The sequence below is a fragment of the Zalophus californianus genome, chromosome 2, assembly GCF_009762305.2.
Source record: "Zalophus californianus isolate mZalCal1 chromosome 2, mZalCal1.pri.v2, whole genome shotgun sequence".
Lineage (NCBI taxonomy): Eukaryota > Metazoa > Chordata > Mammalia > Carnivora > Otariidae > Zalophus > Zalophus californianus.
The window spans coordinates 32,023,743-32,048,338 of NC_045596.1; the positions used below are offsets into that span (position 1 = coordinate 32,023,743).

The window sequence follows — 24,596 nt, forward strand, 5'->3', positions numbered from 1 at the left end:
TAACAAACTGTATTTATTTATTTTTAAAGATTTATTTACTTATTTGACAGAGAGAGACACAGTGAGAGAGGGAACACAAGCAGGGGAGTGGAAGAGGGAGAAGCAGGCTTCCTGCCGAGCAGGGAGCCCAGTGCGGGACTCAATCCCAGGACCCTGGGATCATGACCTGAACTGAAGACAGACGCCCAACCGACTGAGCCACCCAGGTGCCCCAACAAACTTAATTTAAATACCGAATATGTCCCACCTTAAAAGTCAGTCCACTTAAAAGTCCATCAATTTGTTCCCCATTGTCAGTTTTTACCTGGGGCACCAGTGGGGTAATCTGAAGTGGGTGATGTAGGTCCAAGGGGGTGCACTCCTTGATGGCAAGGGTGGGAGGGGGAGCCAATGGTGTTGGAGGCACCCAGGACCGTGTAGGAACCAGTTATGCAAGTCACACCCAAGCTGGTGCAGAAACAGGAGGGGGAGGGGAAGGCAGAAAAGGTGAGGTGCTGCCAGCAAGGCTGGAGGTGGATAAAAGCCCAGAGGGCAGATAAAGTGGACTCCTGGTCCTAAAGCTCATCAGCTGGGACAGATGAGAAGACATGTTTTCTTTCCACCAACAAGTGAAAATAGGCAGTCCACATCAGGCCAGAGAAGATAGGGGACTTTCCTGAAACAAAAGGAATTTGGCAGCTGCTTGGGAATTTTCCTTAAAGTCCCTGTCCCAAGGTAGACTAGCCAGAGACAATTAGCTCCAATTATCATAGCCTTTTACCCAGGAAATGAATGAGGGAGAAGCCCCCACATAGAAGAGTAACCTGGGTCTATTAGGAGGAGGAACAGTGAGAGAGTCGGTGTCTGCTTTGTTAGGGATCACCTGTGATTCCTCCAGCAACTTGGGTTTATTAGGAGGAGGGAGGCCTGTTTAGACCATCATCATCCAATGTATTGGGAGGGGACTTATTATCCTGGTTAGTGGCCAAACACATTCTGCAAGAGGCCCTTAGGTCAGGGTCCTGATTTAGGGTCATGCAGGCCTGGACATAGGGTACCTCAGTTCATTTGCCCTCTTTCCTGCAGAAGAGATCTAAACAATAGATCATATTGAAGTTTAATGTCCCATTAATGGACCATTTTTCCTTATTTCCTAAGGAGTACTAGAGCCATGCAGTGTTAGGGAAGGACCATTACCAAGAAAATCCCCCAGACTCCCAGGTGGTGTCCCACGCAGGATATGTCAGAGGTTCCTAGTATCAAAGCGACTGGAAGCATCTCTTGAATGAAATTGCTATGAACACGGCCTTGTCTTGTAGGAAAGATGCTGGCCTTCCCCCCACTTCTCCATTGCATCCTAGGCTAGAAATGGGTACCAGTGAATGGACTGAAGAAAAACCTACCATTTTAACCCATGGAAATCACTAGAAAAACTTTACAAGGGGAAATTACCCAACATTGTGACTTTAGTAGTTAGTAGGGGACACTGATGGAAAACAGTTAAGATAGAACTCTGTCATGGTCTAAGCGACATTCCAACACATGTAGTCTTTCCAGCTGACTTCCCTAGGAAACAGTCCCTGGTTGGGTTTTAATTCAATCTGGTACAGGTTTTGGCCAGCTCCTAGTGGAGGTGTTGTAGCCAGGGTGGCTAGACCAAAGATGTGGAGGGAATCGCATTAGACCAGTGAGGAGGAAATAACACACGGGAGTTTTAAGGTTGGCAGCCATCCTAGTGACTTAGGTGGCTATCCATGCCCAAGAAAGACAACTTTGTACGATAATAAGAATAAAGAGAGGGCATCAAGTTTCTGGGTCTTATTCCCATTCTGGCCAGAGGACTAGCTTCCAGGTGAAAGGCAGGCTTTTCTTCCTTCATAGAGTAGCCACAGGCTAGAGGATTGCAGCCTAAGCAATCGACATGAAAGTGTTCCAATAAGACCATACTCCTTAAAAAGCTCCCAAAGTGAAAGTAAAGGAAGAGAAGCAGGAGTCCCCACCAAGTGTGCACCAAGGCTTGGAGTCCCGATGAGAAGACTCAGGTCCCACAGTGGGCATCAAGATGATGTGATATGGCCCAGCAGCAAATGGTCAAGAAAGCATTCTTGAGATGTTTTTGGTGCAAAACAGTATTTTTCTTAAAGCACAGGGACAGGACCTGTGGGCAGGAAGAGCTGCACTGGGATTGTGAGGAAGGATTGATTATACACTTTTAAGTTGGGCGGTAAAGACAAAGGAAGTTCCTAAAAGGATTTTCATATGTTAAAGAAGACGTACAAGGATCCTGGAGATCTGTCTACTGTCAGGCTAAGGCTGTGTTTTGCTTGTGGCAAAGCATTAACACTAAGGCAGTTGTTGAGTTCCTTGAGGAATGTCATACTCTGCCTGTCTCAAGTATTTGTCAATGGGCTGCAAGTTGTAAGAAAATGCAATTTTACCTACATTTTTTTTTGCCTTTATTCTTCTCATCATCTACAATTTTACTATTGGCTAAATAATATTCCATCTTATGTACAATGTATATTTTAATTGACAATGTATTTAACAAATCTGTTGTTGGGCATTTCAGCTATTTTCAATTTTTGCTATTATAAACAACTCTGCAATAAACAACATGTTCATACATTTCCTTAAGATGTGTTTGAACAATTATTTCTTTAGGATATATTCCATGGGGGTGCCGGGGTGGTTCAGTTGGTTAAGCATCCAACTCTTCATTTCAGCTCAGTTCATGATCTCAGGGTCATGGGATTGGGCCCTATGTCGGGCTCCATGCTCAGCTGGGAGTCTGCTTGAAATTCTCTTCCCCTTCTTCTGTCCCTCCCCCCACTTGTGCATGCATTCACGTGCTCTCTCTCTGTCTCTGTCTCTCTCTCAAATAAATAAATAAATCTTAAAAAAAAAAAAAAAGGATATACTCCATGAAGTGGACTTTCTTCACCAATGGACATAAATCTATGCCATTTTTCTCTGCTTTTTCTTCTACTACCATGAATGATATACCTTTTTTTATGATTATTTAGTCCAAATTTAGGATAGAATTTTAAGTTGCTCATCTGCTATGTAATGCCATAGCCCACCAACAATTTCAATTTCCCTTCCCATCTGTTGGTCCTACTGATAACATAATACAGTGTTGACTGGAATTTTCCCTATGATTTGGATCCAAAACTGAAAACAAGTGTTATATACTGCATGTTCTTAAGAGAGCTGTCAACAGCTGGGGCCAAGCATCTTACTAAGGGCATTCTAAAAAGCAGTTGAGCCAGACACTAGCCATTCCCACCATTACCTCACCCTCATGGGAAACAGAGCCAACTAGCCAGTCTGAGCTTTTGAATGACTTTGTGGAGTAGACACTGCTACTTATCCTAGACCTCCTGACTATATTTGACTTACATTTAAGAAAGAAAGAAACTTCTATCTTATTTAAGCCCCTGTGTTTGAGGTCTCCTCATTCCATACCTTAACCAACACAATTATAGAAAAGGACATCTGCCTTCCTACCCCTCACCCCTGGTCCTTACATCAGGTCTTTTAAGAGGGAGTGGCAGGAAGTATGTATCTCAGACCACGTCCACCTCCCATATATATGCCAAGATTGAGCTATAAGCTCCGCCTATGATATGGAGAAAGGAGATGAGCTTTAGATGGAGACGGAGATTAAAATTTTAAAACGAGGTTGTGATATTAATACCTCAAAAGGACTAGAGAGCTATGAAGTCTGCTCATCACTAAGGGGTGAGAAGGGGAGAGTTTCAGAATCCAGTTGACTGAATGGGGAAAAGTAAAAACTACATATTTACATGTGGCTCTCTTGAGATTTCTCATAAACTAACTATGATTAAAAACCTCTAGAAAGTCCCTGTGGCTGGGGCGCCTGGGTGGCTCAGTCAACGAAGCATCTGACTCTTGGTTTCAACTCAGGTCATGATCTCAAGGTGGTGGGATTGAGCCCCACATAGGGCTCCACACTCAGCGGGGAGTCTGCTTGGGATTCTCTTGTTTCCTCTGCCTCTGCCCCTCCCCCTGCATGCTCTCTCTCTCTCTCTCAAAATATATAAATAAATCTTAAAAAAAAAAAAAGTTCCTGTGATTTTGACTTCTGGTCTCTGAAACTCTAAGAGAATCAATTTCTGGTGTTTTAAGCTACTCAGTTTGTGGTAATTGGTTCTGGTGGCCCTAGAAAACCAATACATCCAGCAAGGCTGCCAGGTAGATGCTTTCTTTGCTCACAGCTCCCTTTCAATTCCAACTCTGTGCCCAATGTAGCTCCCTTTGAAGGGCCTCCCCAGCCAAAGCCTCAGGGCCTTTATGCTGCCCCAGCCTTGCCCAAAATTTTTCAAGCCAGCAGTACTCCCTAATCATCCTTGCCATGGCCTATTCCTTCTAACCTGTCACCTTATTGAGGTACTTAGTTTTCATTCTCTTCATGGTGCTAACAGTGAGAAACGTATTAAGACAAACTTCTCAAATTATGGCAATGGATTTGGAGCAGGTAAATGCACTGAACAAATATGAAGGAAGGGGACACTCTATTTGCATGGGGTTTTAAGATAAAAATGAGGATTTCAAAGCCATTTTATGCTTGTGGCCATTCAGAGCTATTCCTTCACCCAACAAGTTGTACTAAAGATCTACAATGGACCACACTGTTCTTAGCACTGGGGATGAGAAGAAAACAAGAGGCAGATGGTTCTTCTTCTCCTGGAGCTTATATTTTAGTGGACAGAAACAGAAAACAAGTAAACAAGATAATTTAGAGAGTGACGTGTGCTGTAAAGAAAACCAAAGGGAGCAGGGTGCCAGAGTGACTGGGAGGAATGTTTCCTTGGGTTGGGAATTCCAGGAGGTCTCTCTGAGGAGGTGACATTTAAGTTGAGACACAAATGGCAAGAACAAGCTAGGCATGTTCTGAGGAAAGAATAATCTCAACAGAGAGAGTAGCAAGTGCCAGGTAAAGAGGGGACAGAGCGGACAGAGGGGGGAATCAATGTGGCACATTGGGGAAGAGCCAGAGGCAGCTGTAGCTGGAGTGTGGCAGACAAGGGGAGACAGGAAAAAGATGCACAGGTAAGTTCAGAGCGGGAGGAAGGCAGACCATGATGACAGGTCATGAGGGGCTTGGCTTTTGTTCTAACTGTAAGGGGAGGTCATTAGAAGGTTTAAAGCAGGGGAATAGCTTGATAGAACTTACATTATAAAAACAATCCCTCCAATTGCTGTTTGGAGAATATGTGAGGAAAGAGTAAAAGCAAGGAGGACAGTTAGGAGGCCAGAGGTTGTCCAAGTGACAGGTATTGGTGGCTTAGTCAGGTTGGCAGGGGTTGTAGAATGGACTATACACACTCTCCTCGCATAATAGGTATACACAGGGAGGAAAATATCAAAGGCTGTACCACTGCCTATGGGGCATTAATGACTGTATCCATGAGGGTGCAGATGAGGATGCTGTGTCGAAAGATCCAGAACATATTTAGTTTAAACAAGGTGCAGGTTTACTTCTGCCTCACGTAACAGAGGTGAGCACTCCAGGGCTGGGTGAGAGGCTGGCCTGAAAAGCACAAAAGTGGTACACCGAGGAGCATGCCCTCCATATGTGGCTTTCATCTCCAGGTTCTGGACTGATCCTCTAGTTCTGTATCTCCTGTCCAGTAGAAGGGTAGAAGGGGTAATTTTCTTAGAGATAGGACCCGAGTGGCACACAGTTTCCAGCTACATCCCACACCCATAATTCAGTCATGTGTCCACATGAAGCTGCAAGGGAGGCTGGGCAATGTACTCTCTAGCTGGGTTGTCAGCTGCTCTGAAAAAACTCACACATTAATTAAATAAAGGGCGAAGGAATATTGGTGACAACTACAGTCTCTCTCACAACATTTTTAATTTATCTGCATAGTCATCTGTTATGGACTGAATTGTGTCCCCTCCAAAATTCACATGTTGAAGCCCTCACCCCCAGTACCTTAGAATGTGACTCTGTTTGGAGAAAGGGACTTTGAAGAGCTAATTAAGGTTAAATGGGGTCATAAGGGTGGGACCCTAATTCAATATGATTGGTGTCCTTATTAGAAGAGGAAGAGACACCAGGATGTGTGCACACAGAGGAAAGGCCATCTGAGGACACAGCAAGAAGGCAGCCATTTGCTAAAATTCTAAGACAACCAGAAAAAGTCCTATTCAATAACCAGTTATAAATAAATGTGGCTCTGAGTTTCCTTTGTAAGCAAATAAATCCACGTCTTTGCCCTCAATAGCCTGTGACTGAAGTCTATACAGTTGACCCTTGAACAATGTGGGGGTTAGGAATGCTGACTGTCTGTGAAGTCAAAAGTCTGTGTATAACATTTAACACCCCCAAAACTTAGTCAAAAATTTGTGTATAACTTTTAACACCCCCAAAACTTAATCACTATTGGCCACCTGTTGACAAGAAGCCTTACCAATAACATAAACAGTCAATCAACACATATTGTATATGTTATATGTATTACATATTGTATTCTCAAAATAAAATAAACTAGAAAAAAAAACCAAAACTGTAAGAAAATCATAAGGAAGAGAAAATATATTTATAGTATTGCACTGTAAAAAAGTCCATGTACAAGTGGATCCGTGCAGTTCAAACCCCTGTTGTTCAGGAGTCAACTGTATTTTCCTTTATATACATAAATTATTAAGTCATAAGTCCCCACTGGTTAACTACAAATTTGTGTAGCAGGGTCAAAAATTTAATAATATACTCAGATGTGAACAAAAAATCTTTATTTTTCATAACTGGTCTAATTTTTTCCCAAGCTCTGAAGTTGAACAGGATGACAAAGCTCACCCAGAGGCCAGTGAGGCTCCATAAGACACTCCAAGGGCCACTGTGTACATTTCAGAGGTTGACCCTTGCCTTGCTGCCATGAAGTTCCACAAACTCCTGCTCACACAGAATCCATTTGGGAAAGAATAAGGGAGAGCAAAGGTCCTTGAATGAGCATTTACTCAAGAGTGTTTCCATTTGAAAAAGAATGGTTGAACCAGAAGGGCCTGAGGTACCTGTAATAGGCAAGTTTGAGCACCAACTCAGCCTTCAGCCTTGCTCACTAGCTTAGATGAAATACAGTTTTCATTAAGTCTTCCCTGAATGTGTGGCACTAATAAAGGCACCACCTAGAGAGCAACTCAAAACCATTGTGTTCATCAGAATCCAAGTTAATGACGGGTTCTTAAATAGAATTTCCTGACTTTTTTTTTTTTTTAAAGATTTTATTTATTTATTCATGAGAGACAGAGAGAGAGAGAGAGGCAGAGGGAGAAGCAGGCTCCCAAGGAGCAGGGAGCCCGATGCAGGGCTCGATCCCAGGACCCTGGGATCATGACCTGAGCCAAAGGCAGACGCTTAACCATCTGAGCCACCCAGGTGCCCCCTGACTTTTTTTTTAAGTTTCTGCATCATTGTTTTCAGCAATTAATTCTAACTTCATATTAAAAGCAGCTCTAATATTAGCCCAAAAAAGTCCATGTTTGCTCTTCTCCTTGGGCCATTCCAAGTAAGTCCGCTGTGTCATAAGAGCCTTCAGCTTGTGATACTTGCTGGGAATGCATTTCTGTGGAATGGGTTCCAGCAAGATCAAGATTAAGTTATTAGAGCCTTCATGAAAGAGATTGTGGTGGGCAAAGTAGAGTTCATAATGGCACCATTCACTCTGGACAAAGTTGGGAGACAAAACAAAGATGGACTTGTAACTCCTCTCAATGCAGTTTATGATATTTTCCACAATGCTCTTGCCAGGAACAAAGTTTCTCTCATGGAGACAAATCCTTATATCTTCTTTTTCTAGGCAAGGTACCAGTTCGTTCTTCACCCAGGCAGAATCATGTTCACTGTATGAAATAAAAGCATGGAACTGGAGGGTTCTTTGGAGTTCTTCTAAAGATACGTTCCTTGCCCTGTGCCGGGTCTGGGTCCACTGACACACCATCCTGAGATACCAGGGCAGATCAAAGTAGATACAGAGGGCAGTCACAGTAACAGCCAACACCAGCACAGTGACCCCAATGGTAACAAGCAGCAGAGTTGTGTTGCAGGATAACTGAGATATGTGAAAGTCCTTCAGTGGAGTTCCCTTATAGTTTTCTGGAGAGTCACACTTATAAGAATCAGGCCAACCCTCTACCACTTCACTTGATACTTGGCCTAGACTTTGGACAAATTCTCTTAGCTCACATGTACATTGGAATGGATTGTTCCCTGCTCTTATGGACCTAATCTTCTGGCAGCTCTGGAAGAAATCAGCCGATGGGTTGGAAATTGAATTAGAGTCAACAATCAGTACAGAAAGGCTGCTAAAAGTATCACAGTCAGGAAGGTAGGCTAAAGAATTGGAAGCAACATTGAGTTCTTGTAAAGCTTCTAGTTTCATGATTGATTTAGGAATGCTCCTTATTCTGTTATCGTGAAGATCAAGTACCTTCACCTTAGGAGGTAAACATCTGAAAACAGAGTCAGCAAGTATATTTGAAGACAAATTTAACACCACTATACTCCCAACCCAAGTGCAATCTCCATCATGCCTATTACATTCCAAAGAATTCCCACTAACATCCAATATTTCCAAAGATGTCATATGCTTAGTCATGAGACCTACTTTGTAAAGGTCTTTTAATTTATTCTTTCGTAAGATAAGTGTTTCCAATCTAACTAGTTGGGAACAATTTTGAAAAACACTATCTGTGAAAACATTCTGGGTAAAGTTCAAAAACTTAAATGTGTTTGATGGCGGAGGACAAAGCATGTGTATAAAAGGTGTATCTGATATGGTTAACATCATAATGTTCATCTCAGAAAAAATTGTGTATAACACTGTCTGTGAAAAAATAAAAACTTCATTTTTAACATGCTCTATTTTCAATGCTTTCAGTGCTGTTTTAGAATAATGAAAATCTTCTTTATCAATCTTTTCAACTATTGTTAAATTATAAATATTGAGATATTCTATAGGTTTGGGCCAAAGAAATTGAAAAATTCCAACCAGGCATTTCCAAGTTGTTTTCACATGTTCGAGAGTAAAATTCAGTAAAGTTGGCCCTCTAGTGAGTCCTGATAAAAATTTAATTAAAACTTCACAGTTGTTATTATTCAATTTAATATTAGTCAGTTGTAAGCACCCTAAACTATTAACTGATATGTTCACTTGAACAGAGAATAACTGATTTGGATGGAAAACAAGGTGAAGTGTTTTTGTATTCAGAATTTGAAGACTTTCTGTTTCTTTTGCATAATAACCTTCTAAATCCAGAAGGATATAACTTAGATGCAGATGAGCAATTGGTAGCAGATCTAGTTGTCGTAACTTTGTAGCACTTAATCCTAAGAAATGCAGTTGCGTCAAATTGCCAAATTCCTTGCAGATGGGCAGAACATCAAAGTCATTGAATGAGAGGTCTAAATGCTTGAGACTTGTGATAAGATGGCAGGATATATTCTGTAACTGATTATAAGATAAATCCAAATATTCCAAATCCTGGTTGAACTTGAAAATGCTAAAATCAAGGCACCAGATTCTATTATGAGAAAGTCTCAATACTTTTAGCCCTGAGAGATAGCTCATGTCAGAGATGTGAAGCTCAGATATGTTGTTCTGAGACATATCTAAGATTTTGGTTTTTGGTGGCAGGTCTTTTGGGACATGAATAAGCTTCATATTTGACATGTCTACTGCAAATTCACTTTCATCAGAGACCTGGACTATGGTTCCAACTATTAAGGTCGCAATGTACACAAAATGAAAGCTTCCTGTGATAGATTCTTTGTCTTTGGTCATGATGTTGAAATGGCTATTCCCCAAATGGTTGTTGCTGTTCTTCAGAACATCTTGATATGTGTCCAAATTCTAGAAATATAATACACATTAAGATGTATAAATATTGGATGATTGCTCTCAAACCTCCACTTTTAAAACACAAAATCTCAATGATCTTTTCATTCACTATCAGAGTCTTTTCTGTCCACATAATTGTGATATTTTCCCAGTTATGCAGCCTGCTGGTGCCAGGGGAGGCAATACAGACATTATTACCAAAGAATTATGGCTCTGTGTTTTATCCTGTCTGGGCACTCTCTGAGGGATCCACTCAGAGGCTCAGCTTTGTTTCACCCTCTTCAGAATTTTCTCAGGGCTGGAGCAGCCTCCTGGGTAATGTCTATTGAAAATCTTTAAAGGCAAACATACTAGCCACAAGCACCTGGAACAAGGAATAACAAATGTGACAAACAGCACACACACCAAAAAGCCAGGGAAAGAAGAGCTTGGGAAAGGAGATGGGTGGGGGGGGGGCGGGGGGGAGGCCTTTGGAAAACTCTATGTATACCATGAAATCTAGAAAGCTACACATATGTCCAGGGCTGTATGGAAGCTCAGAAGACCTAAGAAAATCCTAAACTTTCACCTCTGGCTGACCTTTGGCTCTGTGAAAGCAGAAAGTGAAGGCTAAGGCAGAGTTGTAAATAGCCTGGGTAAGCATTGAGGAAATGCATCAACACAGAGCCAATCTACAAAGATCAGAAGTTTTGTTTTATTTTTTTTCTAGGTGTTTAAGAAAATCTCCATCAAAGCACTAGCTAGCCAATAAGCTAATGGAGTAGAGAATTCAATGGCCACACATAAAGAATACAGTCCTTACACAATAGTTCAGAGCAGTCACTAAGCAACCCACCAACCACACCCCGTGACAAGCAGCAACAACAAACCCCGGGAGTGAGGAGAATCTGAGTTTCTACATTGTCATATTTCCGGAGTTACCACATTACAACATTCAAAATGCCTACTTTATTTTTTTTAAGATTTTATTTATTCATTTGAGACAGAGAGAAGAGAGAGAGCATGAGCAGGGGGGCAGCGGCAGAGGGAGAAGGAGAAGCAGACTCTCTGCTGAGCCGGGAGCCCAGCGCAGGGCTCGAGCCCAGGACCTGGAGGTCATGACCTTAGCCAAAGGCAGATGCCTAGCCATCTGAACCACCCAGGTGCCCCCAAAATGCCTACTTTAAACAATAGAAGGCATGCAAATAAATTACAAAGTATTATCCATCTAGAGGAGAAAAAAAAGAACAAAGAGAAGTGACACTACCCAACATCAAGACTCCCTATAAAGCTACAGTAAACAAGACAATATGGTATTGGTGAAAGAATGGACAGAGAGATCAATGCACCATGAATAAGTCAGAAATAGGCCCACACAAATATAGCCAACTGGTCTTTGACAAAGAAGCAAAGGCAACTCAGTAAAGAAAAGACAGTCTTTCCAACAAATGGTGCTGGAACTATAAGACATCCACATGCAACAACAAGAATAAAAAAAAAAAAAAGGAGGGGAGGGTCTAACACAGACCTTACACTTTTCACAAAAATTAGCCCCAAATGGATCATAAATCTAAATGTAAACTCTAAAACTAGAAAACTTCTAGGGGATAATACAGAGAAAAAACTAGGTGACCTTGGGTTTGGAGATGACTTTTTAGATACAACATCAAAAACACAATTCATGAGAGAAAACATTGTTAAGTTGGACTTCACTAAAATTAAAATTTTCTACTTTGCAAAAGACATCATTAAAACAATGAAAAGACAAGCCCCTGGCTGGGAAAAAATATTTACACAACACATATCTGATAAAGGACTTGTGTTCAAAATGTACAATAAACTCTTAAATTCAGCAATAAGAAAAGAGCAATTTAAAAATGGACAAAAGAGGGGCACCTGGGTGGCTCAGTCGTTAAGCGTCCGCCTTCGCCTCAGGTCATATTCCCAGGGTCCTGGGTTCGAGCCCTGCATCAGGTTCCCTGCTCAGTGGGAAGCCTACCTCTCTCTCTCCCACTCCCCCTAGCTTGTATTCCCTCTCTCACTGTCTCTCTCTCTCTCTCTCTGTCAAATAAATAAATAAAATCTTAAAATAAATAAATAATTTTAAAAATGGACAAAAGATCTGAACAGTGACCTCACCAAATAGCAAATTACCATATGAAAAGATACTCAATATCATATGTCATCAGAGAATTGCAAATTAAAATAATGAGATACCATTAGAGTGGCCAAAATCCTGAAACAACACCAAATATTGGTGAGGCTATGGGGCAACAGGGACTTTCAGTCATTGTTGGTGGGAATTCAAAATGGTACAGACACTTTGGAAGACAGTCTGCCAGTTTCTTACAAAGATAAATATACTCTGACCATATGATTCATCAGTCACACTCCTAGGTATTTACTGAAATGAACTGAAAATCTAGTCCACTGAAAAAGTTTGCATGTAGATGTTTTAGCAGCTTTATTCACAACTACCAAAAACTGAAAGCAACAAGATGTCCTTCAGTAGGTAGAAAGGTAAACAAACTGTGGTATATCCATACAATGGAATATTATTCAGTGCTGAAAAGAAAGGAGTGATCAAGCCGCAAAAAGAAATGGAAGAACCAAATGCATATTTCTAAGTAAAAGAAACAAATATGAAAAGGCTACATGCTGTATAATTCAAACTTTATGGCATTCATAAAAAGGCAGAACTAAAGAGAAAACAAAAAGATCAATGTTTGCTACTGTTTGGGAGAAGAGGGGGATGAATAACCAGGGCACAGAGGATTTTTAGGACAGTGAAACTGTTCCATGTGATATTGTAATGGTGGATACAGGACCTTCTGCATTTGTCAAAGCCTACAGAACTATACAACACAAAGACTGAAACCAAATGTAAATTATGGACCTTAACTAGTTAACAATAATATATCAATTATATAATGTACCACACTAATGCAAAATGTTGTAATAGTAAAAGTATACAGAGTGGAGAAGGGGTCCATGGGAACTCCTGGACTATGTGCTCAATTTTTCTATAAAACTGAAACTTCTCTAAAAAAATAGAGTCCATTAATTTAAAAAGAGGAGAAGTATATAGAAGTGCAACAAATTTCTGAATATTAATTTTGTATCCTGCAACTTTACTGAATTCATTTAACAATTCTAGCAGTTTTTTTGATGGACTCTTTAGGGTTTTCTATGTATATAATCATGTCATCTGCAAATAGTGAAAACTGTACTTCTTCCTTACCAATTTGGATGCCTTTATTTCTTTTCCTTGTCTGATTGCTATGGCTAGGACTTCCAGTATCATGTTGAATAAGAGTGGTGAGAATGGACATCCTGTATTGTTCCTGATCTTAGAGGAAAAGCTCTCAGTTTTTCACCATTGAGTATGATGTTAGCTGTGGGCTTTTCATATAAGACCTTTATTATGTTGATGTATGTTCTCTGTAAACCTACTTTGATTTGAGAGTTTTTATCATGCATCAGATGCTTTTTCTGCATCTATTGAGATGATCATATGGTTTTATCCTTTCTCTTGATGTGATGTATCACATTAATTGTTTTGCAAATACTGAACCACCCTTACATCCCTCGAATAAATCCCACTTGATAGTGATGAGTGATTTTTTTAAATGTATTATTGGATTCAGTTTGCTTGTATTTTGATGAGGATTGTTGCATCTATGTTCATCACAGATATTGGCTTGTAGTTCTTTTTTTGTAGTGTCTTTATCTGGTTTAGTTTCAGGGTAATGCTGGTCTCATAGAATGAATTTGGAAGCTTTTCTTCCTCTTCTATTTTTTGGAATAATTTGAGAAGACCAAATATTAATTCTTCTTTAAAGTTTGGTAGAATTTGTCTGTGAACCCATCTGTTCCTGGAGTTTTGTTGGGAGTTTTTTGAATACTGATCTAATTTTATTGCTAGTAATCAGTCTGTTTAAATTTTCTATTTCTTCCTGATTCAGTTTTGGAAGGTTACAAATTCTTCTGTTGTCCAATTTGAAATTAAGAGAAACAATCCCATTTACAATTGCACCAAAAATAATAAAATACCTAGGAATAAACTTAACCAAGGAGGTGAAAGGTCTGTACTCCAAAAACTATGAAACATTGATGAATTAAATTGAAGATAACACAAATTAAAAAATATTCCATGCTCATGGATTAGAAGAACCAATATTAAAATGTCCATGCTACCCAAGGCAATCTACAGATTTAATGCAATCCCTATCAACATACCAACATCATTTCACAGAACTAGAGCAAATAACACTAAAATTTGTGTGGAACAACAAAAGACCCTAAATAGCCAAAGCAATCTTGAGAAAAAAGAACAAGGCAGAGGTATCACAGCCTCAGATTTCAAGATATACTACAAAGCTGTAGTAATAAAAAAAACGATACTTACACAAAAATAGATGCATAGATCAATTGGACAGAAAAGAGAGCCCAGAAGTAAACCCACATTTATATGGTCCATTCATCTACAATAAAGAAGGCAAGACTATACAATGGGGAAAAGACAGTCTCTTCAAAAAATGGTGTTGGGAAAACTGGACCACTTCTTACACCATACACAAAAATAAAATCAAAATGGATTTTTAGAAATAGGAAAAAAAGGAGAAGAAAAAATTAATAGAAATGGTTACTGAAGAAGCACAGGCATTGACTTACTAGACAAAGGTTTTAAATTAATTGTCTTAAAAGTTAACTACATGACTATTGTCTCTTTTCATTGGACTTAGAGGATACTTTCTTCTCTTTTAAAATGCAGTCCTTTAGCCCTCCAAAAGGTTATATCACTCAGTTTGATAATCTAAAATTGTATAAAAGGGCCATCAAGGAGTTATTTCCAGAAACTACAAGACATTCTCAAGAGTCTACACCAGTATTCAATTTGGCACTAGACTCAGCCATCTGCTGCAACCAGTGACTTCTCATGGGTCAAGGGCCAACAAACCCATTTATCTCTTTCTCCAGTGACTAATCTTACCTAGGGTTAACTTTCTAGCTCTTTTCTGAAAACCTGACATACATAGAATGTCCACTGTGTTACCAGAAAACATTAGATGAGTGTGAGATAAGCTCCTGGTGGTCACTGTGAAGCCATGCACGCAGTTGGCCAGACTTTCAGATCCTCCACTCAGTTTGACCAAGGCAACATGAGATAAAAGGAATGGGGGGCATCTGGGTGGCTCAGTTGGTTGAGTGTTCAGCTCTTGATTTTAGCTCAGATCATGATCTCAGGGTCCTGGAATCGAGTCCCACATTGGGCTCCATGCTCAGCAGGGAGTCTACTTGAGGATTCTCTCTCCCTCTCCCACTGTCCCACCCCCTGCTCATGCTCACATGCTCTCTCTCTCAACAAAAAACAAATCTTTTAAAAAGAGGAATGGGGAGGAAGGTGGGTGAAGGTTGGAAGGTCCATCCACCTGTGGCCTGATGCCTAAATGTCTGTGGTACATAACAGGATAAATCCTTTTGTGAGGGTGAAGATTGGAATAAGGCCAAGTTTGTGTCACAAGGAAGAACCACCTACTCCCTCCATCTCCATGAATTGGACCTCACCAATACCAGTCGTGGCTGGGCTGGGAGAGATGACACCCACTGTTCATGGAGCCATTTGAGAAGATATGGTTAAGACACACCAAACTGGACATTTATGACTGGCTGAGGGGTAGAAGCAGGCACAGCAGCCCACAGACCCCATGTTTGTGACAGAGACAAAGCAGTGGGACTATAATTGTGCAAAAGATCAAGCAAGAAGCTAGTCCCAGAAACTAAGACAAACACTCGTGAGTCTATACCATTCCAGCTTTGATCTGCACAGAAAAGCATTTATGAGCCCCTGCAGGGAACAATAGATAGCAGGACAGACAGGGTTCCCCAGCTGCCTAAATCCCACTGCAGCATCCTAAAAGCAGCAATGACAGCTGTGATGTCCACAGGCCAGGCATCCTGCACCTACGCCAGAGTGCCCACAGCCACACCTGCCTGGAACCACCTACACGTAGACGTTAGAGGTACTCTTACAGACCGGGAAGAGGCAGATGAGATAACATAAACACTCCACCCTTTGTGGCCATGGGAAATTTTTTTAGTCACAGGATCTCATTCTTTGACACAATTCCCATAAAAATGGATTTGTGTTTTTCCAATTCACACTAGACCAAAAGTAACAAATTGAGAGAGATAGGAATTGGCATTTGATAATCTGAAAACATCAAGTTCCTACAGTTGACATGCTGATAAAACAGGAAAAGAGAGTGAAATATTAAAAAGTACATTGAGGAAGTCAGAAGGCATGTCAATTTGAAGCTGCTGTATGTATGGGATAACAGTTTTCCCAGAGCCCAGAAAGTCTTACTGTACTACAGCAGATTAGAGGCGTTGATGTTCATGATGCTGATGCTGAGTGAATGAGTAAAAATTACCTGTTTGAAGAGTGGAGGCAGGTGCGCGAAGCCACAGATGCCATACTTGAGACTGGTACACAGGATTGGAATGTGAGGTTCAGTATACCCTACTCAAGAGCTGATCTACTCAGGTAAACATCTAGAAGCTCCCAGGTGACAAGAGGAGACATTTCTTAAGTAGGGCCTTGTGTAGCAGGAACAATTGAAAGCAGATGTTGACTACTTGTTGTTCAGTTTTATTAACAAAAGGACCCACTCTTCATCACCTGGAGGTATACTGGAAATAGTAAACCACTTAAGAGGTAAGTAGGGTTTCAATGAACCATTCTTTGGAAGAGTAAAACTCTTCTGGGCTGGAGAATTTCATTACAAAATGGCATATGATTAAAAGTCCCTAGGGGTGCCTGGGTGGTTCAGTCGGTTATGTGTCCCACTCTTGGTTTCGACTTAGGTCATGATCTCAGGGTCATGAGATCAAGCTGCACCTCGGCTCTTCACTCATCATGGAGTCTGCTTGAGATTCTTTTCCCCTCCTTCTCCCTCCCCCTCTGCTCACCCCCCCCAACCACACACACACACACACACACACACACACACACACACATACACACTCTTTCTCTCTCTCTCTCTCTCTCTCTCTCTCTCTCTCCCCTCTCTAAAAATAAATAAATAAATAAATAAATAATAGAATTTTTAAAAGTCCCTCATTGCTCCTCTTCTACAGCCTCTCCCAACTGCCACTAAAACACCCATGAAAACACAGAAACTTCTAAAAACCCACCTTGCCATCAAAAACAAAGGATAGAAAATTGATGGTGGGATCCAAAAGCATCTACACACATGGAAAGGTATCAGGAGCCATTTTAAGGAAAATCCATCATACTCAAGCTTTGTCTTGGGAAAATAGACTCCTTGACAAAAGGTGGGAAGGAATTTTGTCCCTCCTTCTGTTTGCATATCTGTTTGCAGATGTATGATCTTATATGTAGAGAATCTGAATGACTTCAGGAAAAAACTGTTAGAACTATTAAATTCAGTAAGCTTGCAGATACAAAGCCAACATACAAACAGTTGCATATCTATGTATTAACAACAAACTATCTGAAAAAGAAATAAAAAAAAATCCCATTTACAAATGCATCAAAAAGACTAAAATACCTGGGAATAATTTTAACCAAGGAGGTGAAAGACCTGTATACTGAAAACTATAAGACATTGATGAAAGAAGTTGAAGAAGACACAATATCCAGTATTCACTGATCAGAAGAATTATACTGTTACAATGTTCATACTACCCAAAGCCATCTATAGATTCAGTGCAATCTCTATTAAAATTCCAAGGGCATTTTTCACAAAAGTGGAAAAGAGAATTCTAAAATTCATATGAAATTACAAAAGACTCCAACTGTCAAAGCAATCCTAAGGCAGAACAAAGAGGCATCACACTTCATGATTTAAAACTATACTACAAAGCCATAGTAATCAAAACAGTATGGTGTTGGCATAAAAGCAGACATGTAGACCAGTGGAACAGAATCAAGAACCCAGAAATAAACCCATGCTTATACAGTCAACTAATATTTGACAAGGCAGTCAAAAATACTTGAAAATGTAGTCTCTTCAGTGGTGAATGGTATTGGGAAAACTGGATATGCACATGTAAAAGAATTGGACCCCTATCTTACCCACTTACAAAAAAGCTTACTCCAAGTGGATTAAAAACTTAACTAAGAGACCCGAAATCATAAAGTTCCAAGAAGAATATATAGGGGAAAAGCTCCCTGACATTAGTCTTGGCAATAATTTTTTGGATCTGACACCAAAAACATAGGCAACAAAAACAAAAATAAACAAATGAAAGTACATCAAACTAAAAGCACTGTACAACAAAAGAAACAAGCAGCAAAATGCAAAGTCAACCTACAAAACTGGAGAAAATATTTATAAATCATATTATCTGATAAGGGATTAATATCCAAAATATATAAGGAACTCAGAGAACTCAATAGGAAATAATAATAACAATAATAATAAATTTTAAAAAATAATTTGATTAAGAAATGGACAGAAGACCTGAAAAGACATTTTTCCAAAGAAGACATACAGATAGCCAACTAGTATATCAGAAGATGCTCAACATCACTGATCATCAGGGAAATGCAAATCAAAACCACAATGAGCTATCACCTCACACTTGTTAGAATGGATCTCAAAAAGACAAAGATAACCAGGTGTTGACAGGATGTAGAGAGAAGGGAACCCTTGTGCACCATTGGTGGGAAGGTAAATTGGTACAGCCATTGTGGAAAACAGTAGTTTCCTCAAAAAATTAAAAATAGAATTAGCATATGATCCAGCAATCCCACTTCTGGGCATATATCCAAAGGCAATGAAATCACTGTCTCAAAAAATCATGCTTCACCATATTCATTGCAGCATTATTCACAATAGCCAGGACATGAAAACAACATAGGTGTCCAATGGCAGATGAATAGGTAAAGAAAATGTGAGATATATATATATAAAATGGAATATTATTTAGCCATAAAAAGAAGGAAAGCCTGCCATTTGTGACAACATGGATAGAACTTGAGGGCATTATGCTAAGTGAAATAAAGTCAGACTGAGAAAAATAAATACTGTATGATCTCACTTATATGAGAATCTAAAAAAGCCAAACTGATAGAAACAGAGAGTAGAAAGGGGGTTGCCAAGGGCTTGGAGACAGGGGAAATGAGGAGATGTTGGTCAAAGGGTACAAACTTCCAGATATAAGATGAATGAGTTCTGGGAATCTAATGTGCAGCCTGATGACTATCGTTAACAGTACTGTATTATATACTTGAGAGTTGCTAAGAGAGCAGATGTTCACAACCGAAAATAAAAGGTCATTATGTGAGTTGATGGATATGTTAACCTTATTGTGGTAACCATTTTGTAATACATACATATATATTGTTATATGTGTGTATATATTGCTATATATATGTATGTATCAAATTATCACATTGTAGATCTTAAATTTACACAGTGTTATATGTTAATTATATCTCAATAAATCTAGGGGGGGAAGAACTGAATAAGAGGTAGGGAGGGACTTTAGGGTGGGTACATATTGCATTCTGAGACGTGTAAGCCATACAACAATACTTGTAAAAGGGCAAAGATAAGAACACTAGGGGCTGTATTCATCAGGAATTGCAGTTTGTATATATAATACTCCATTAGGTCAAAGTATCAGAGAAGTGGGCAATGAGGATAAAAGAGTTTACTACTTCATACTGGTTAAAACAAATAGCTCACAGTGAAAATATAACAGAGAAAGACACTTCACAGTGAATAACTGCATCAAAATTTACAAAGCAAAAATGCTAAAAACACAAGGAGATATTGATAGTGAAGACATGTAGTGCATTTCTCTGGGTCACAATTAGATCAAGCACATAAGATATGCATATGAGGATTTGAATAAAATAATTAATAAAGGATTTAATAGAGACTTTGAACCTATAGAAAGAGAATATTGTACTAAGTCCCCTTTCATGGAGCATTTGCTAATATTGATTCTTAAGTCAAATAAATTTTTTAATAAATACTCCAAAGCAGAAATTTGTAAAGTCATTTATCAGACTACAAAATAAACTTTTTAAACCACTTTTTAAAAATGTTCTAAACATCTTCTAGATCAAGAAAATCACATTTTCAATTACAGACATTAAAAACTATGAGAGTCAACAATGTGGTGTGCACATACTCTAGCCTCCTCCTCTTGCCCTAAATCCCCTAAATGATGGGGGAGAAAAATACACACACTTACACACACACACATATTTAAAGTCAGGAAGAGAAGTCTTTAGGGGAACTGAAACCAAGAGAAGTCTCTGAAAATTACAAGCAGATTAGACTATGATAGAGTACTAGCTTTTGAAAGATGTCTACCTCCTAACCCCAGAACTTGCAAATATGCTATTACATGGAAAAAGGGAATTCAAGTTGAAGATGGAATTAAATTTGCTAATTCACTGACCTTAAAATAAGAGGGTTATCCTGGATTATTCAAGTAGAACCAGTGTAATTACAAGGGTCCTTAAAAACAGAAGAGGGAGGCAGAAGAGGGGGTCAGAGTGACCTGATGTGAGAAGGGCTTGAGTTGCCATGAGGAAGGGGCCATGAGCCAAGAAATGCAGGTAGCATTCAGAAACTCAAAAAGGCAAGTAAATGGATTCTACCCTAGAGCCTCCAGAAGGAATGCAGCCTTGCCAACACCTTTATATAAGCCCAACAAGACCTATGTTGGAGTACTAATTTACATAACTGTAAGATAATAGATGTGTTTTTTAAGCCACTGAATTTGTGATAATTTGCTACAGCAGCAATATAAAATTAATACAGACTAGTTTGGCCCACCCTTCTGACGAACAGGCTGTGAAAACAGATCAACAAGCAGTTTGACATGGAGCTTCAACCACAATTTGGGTTGCACAATCAAAAAGCATGACACCATGATGGAAAGGAACCAAACTCAAGATATAAGAGAAGTTAACACCTAAACAACTATTTTAAAATGGAAAAAAAAAAAGAGAGAGAAGTTAACCCCCAAGGAAACAGAGATGAAAGAGCTGAATAGCCATTGATAATAGATAGATATCCTCAGAGAGAGGTAAGTATTCTAAAAACGAATGGAGTAGGGATCATGGAAATTAAAAACTTAATAACTGAAATGGAAAACTCATTGTATGAGTTGAGTTGCAGAGTGTCAATGCTGATGTGAGAATTTGTGAGATGGAAGACCAAGGAGGGAATTTTCCCAAAACACAGCACAAGAGGCCAAAGTGATGATATAAAGAAGAAATACGAAAAGACTTGGAAGACAGATCCACTATCTGAATTACCAGAGGACAGACTATCCTTTGAAAAATAAACTGACTCCCCCCCACACACACACAAAAAGGCAATAAAGGGGACCCAAGAAGGAATACTTTGCAAAGAAGGTAGGAAAAATTAGTGCTAAATTCCAATAAGTATGGATGACAAAAATTTTAACAAAAATATGGAACTAAAATTGCCAACAATTACAAGAGAGTTAGTAGACAGTGGGGGAGAGGGAGAGAGTGAACTAAAAGCATGCTATGTCCTTGCCTGATTAAGGAGTTAATTCAAGATGTTACTAGAAAAATACAAGTTAATTAGATAGATACCAGTTAATTCAAGATGTTACTAGATACCAGTTAATTCAAGATGTTACTAGAAAAATACAAGTCTAAGTATGTATATTATAAAATTAAGAGTAATTACTAGAAAATACAAATAAAAGAGATAAATTCCAATCATTTGGTGGTGGGGAGAAGCTCAGAATGAAGAAATCCTAATCCATCTAGCTCCTAACTGAAGGAGTAATACATAATGATTAATTAGGGTTTTCCTAATACTGTAAGAATGGCTTATTATTATTAACAAATCTATGATGATATTTGCAACAACGTGGATGGACCTGTAATGCTGAGTAAAGTCAGTCAGACAAAGACAAATACCCTATGATTTCACTTATATGTAGAATCTAAAAAACAAACAAATAAATGACAAAAAGTAAAAAACAGACCCATAAATACAGAGAACAAACAGGTGGTGGCCCAGAGGCGAGAGGGGTGGGAAGATGGGCAAAATGGGTGAAGTGGAGTGGGAGGTATGGGCTTCCAGTTATGGAATGAATACATCAAGGTGATAAAAGGTACATCATAGGGGATATAGTCAATGTCATTGTAATAGTATCATACGGTGACAGACGGTAACCGCACTGGGGATGAGCACTGCATAACATTTAGACTTGTTGAGTCACTATGTTGTGAACTGATACTAATGTATTAAAACTAATGTAACACTGCCTGTCAACCATACTTGAATTTTTAAAAAATGCATATTAAAACAAGACAGGACCTAACATGTAGATGAATCATGTTCTGGATCTCAGTTTAGACAGACCCAGCAAAGAGGTTACTTGAATAACAAAGGAAGAAGGGATTTTAGGATGGACCCAGCATTGGAGTCTATTAAAAAATAATAAATGTTAATTTTTGATAATGTGCTTTGGCCATGTAGGAAAATGTACTTCTTTTAGAGATATAGAATGAAGCATTTACAGAGAGAATGTTATGATGTCTATAATTTATTTAAGCATAAAAAGATAAAGTGAATCAAATGGGAATTCTTGTTTCTTCAAGATTAAAAAAAGTATGATTATTTTTACCTACCAAACTGGAAGAATTAAAAAATATAATAGCCAGCATTGGTAGGTGTGACTAAAATAAGAACTCTTGTTTACTACTGGCAGAAATGAAAAATTAGTACAAGCTTTCTGAAGGGCAATTTGGTCACATACAGAAATTCCTTAAAAACATGCTTCCCCTTATTTTAGCAATTCCACTCCTCAGAATTTTCTCCTAAAGGAATTATCAGAAATACACAAAACTATTACTATGAAAATGCTTGTGACATGATGAAAAATTGAAAAAAAAATAAAGTCCAGTCTAGAAAACAGTTTAATCAGTTATTGTATACCTATAAAACTGAATAGGTAGCCTCATGCAGCCTCAAATATTGTACTTTTGAAGTAATATATGTTATGTAAATATAATTTATATTTATATTAAATATAAGCTATAAATAATATAATGAATAAAAGAATACAAAATCGTGTTTGTAGTAGGACTTGAATTTTGTAAAATATGATTAAAACCTGACAAAATACACAAAGCCTTGGGAAAAAGAGATTAGGAGGGAATATACCAAATGCTAATAGTGGTTATCTCTGGATCTCTGAATCATAGATACATTTAATTTGCTTTCTTATACTTTTGTATATAGTTGTAAAATTTCTAATTTTGAACATTTTGTAACTCAAAAGGTTTGTCTCAAAATATAGCTAATGTAAAAATATTTTATATTTAAAGAAACCTGCTTATATTATTTGGAATATTGATACATACAGAGAACTTTTTCCACACGATAGTAGATCGTTGACACTCATGGATGAGAACGCACCGAGAGGTCCCTCCATGGTGTCTGTTCAGGGGACTGAAACTCCACTACCATGTAGGAAAGTTGACCAGCTGCCCTGAGAACATCCTCCCCCGCCCCCCAATATTCCTCCAAGAGCATTTGTATTCTCAAGCAGCTCCTAGTGTATATACTTAACAAGCCAGCCAGGAGCTTTTCTATTTAAGCAAAATAAAGGAGAGGGAAAAGAGGGAGCAGACGGTCAGAGAGTTCATAATTTGCTTTAAAAGCAAGTAAAAAGAGATCAAAGGTAAAAGTTTTTTTTTCTTTAATGCATCCAACAAAAAGAGGGAAAAAAAAAGACAGATGAAAGAAGCTCTATTTCAAGGGGGGGGAACCTCTGGCGGATAGGATCTATGAAAATTAAAACTACGAAAAAGACACGATGAACAAAACATTGAGGTAAGTGTGAATCCATAGTTAAGTTAACTAAGAAAGAAAGAAAGGCATTGCTTTATTTGCCGAAGTTTAGGTAAGAGACCTGGAAGACAGTAGTGCTAGACCCATCCCTGCCACTTCCACCATTTAATAAATGTTTATTCAGAGCGCACGTACCGTGCCAGGTGTCAGGAGCCAGGGCTGGACATACGAAGAGCGCTGACATAATCCCTGCTTTCAAAGTGCTGCTACCTGAGTGACAGATCCGAAGGAACTACAGCCCCACGTCACGGGGGAGATCAAAGGCTCCCGTCCGTCTCCTATAAAAACACATAACTTGCCCGCGCGAGGGGCAGAAACTGCTGTAAACGTTACTGGAAGCCAGCAACTAGACAGAGGTGAGAAATGTAGACGGAAACAGAAGAAATAACATCAGTGTTTTCCCTGAACGATGGCTGCAAGTGCTAGTTGTTTTTACGTCTTTTCAAGACAGCCCGGGAAGACACCCCCACTTTTTTTTTATCGTTCTTGGAAATTAAAAGGACACTGAAAATCATCTGGCAAACATTTCCAAGAAGCGGTACCTGTCTCCGGTGTCGCCATCGTTGGCATTCTCTGGCGTATTTGAGGTACTCGATGCCGTAATGTGAACAAGCCACAAAAGCCTGCTTACTTACCAGGAGGTTTCTTTCCCAGAAGAGAAGGTAACTTTCAAAAACGCACGGAGAAAGCAAATGCAGGTCCTTGGTTTATGTACCGCGGTGCCACAGAAACGATTTTATGCCATCTGTTGAGCCTTCCTGGAATTACACCGACATAGGAATTTCCTCTTTGAGGATCATGTGAAAAGCACGCGGGTCAGCAAGTTGTTGTTTTTTTTTGGTCTGGGCTACGGACTCAAACAGTAATCCAATTTCTAAGC

The 24,596-nt window shown here is 39.2% G+C and overlaps 2 protein-coding genes across 9 annotated transcripts in view; both read right to left on the minus strand.

Moving 5' to 3' along the window:
* Positions 1–24,439, minus strand: part of TLR1 (toll like receptor 1) — a 40,418-nt gene extending 15,979 nt beyond the window's left edge. The window contains exon 1 of one of the 6 annotated variants that reach the window (XM_035726261.1): positions 24,352–24,439. The gene's annotated coding sequence lies outside the window, so the exon portion shown is untranslated. Of the gene's footprint in view, positions 1–23,851; positions 23,971–24,258 lie in introns of those variants that run through there. The other 5 variants (XM_035726259.1, XM_035726258.1, XM_035726263.1 and 2 more) reach the window with 5 other exon arrangements.
* On the minus strand, positions 7,282–24,465 carry TLR6 (toll like receptor 6). Of its 3 annotated transcripts, none has more exons than XM_035726265.1 (2): positions 24,352–24,465; positions 7,282–9,860 (listed from the first exon to the last, which is right to left on the minus strand). In XM_035726265.1, exon 2 carries the CDS (start codon positions 9,789–9,791, stop codon positions 7,407–7,409), a length of 2,385 nt encoding a protein of 794 aa, XP_035582158.1. In that variant the 5' UTR covers positions 9,792–9,860; positions 24,352–24,465; the 3' UTR covers positions 7,282–7,406. The 3 variants fall into 3 exon arrangements, with proteins under 3 accessions (XP_035582158.1, XP_035582159.1, XP_035582157.1); XM_035726266.1 differs by having other exon boundaries at positions 24,259–24,389; XM_035726264.1 differs by lacking the exon at positions 24,352–24,465 and adding an exon at positions 23,852–23,990 and having other exon boundaries at positions 7,283–9,860.
* Positions 24,466–24,596: the final 131 nt, after the last annotated feature.

Excerpts from the sequence above, each read along its gene's own strand:
- TLR6 (XM_035726265.1), bottom strand. The coding sequence starts at position 9,791 with ATGACCAAAGACAAAGAATCTATCACAGGAAGCTTTCATTTTGTGTAC.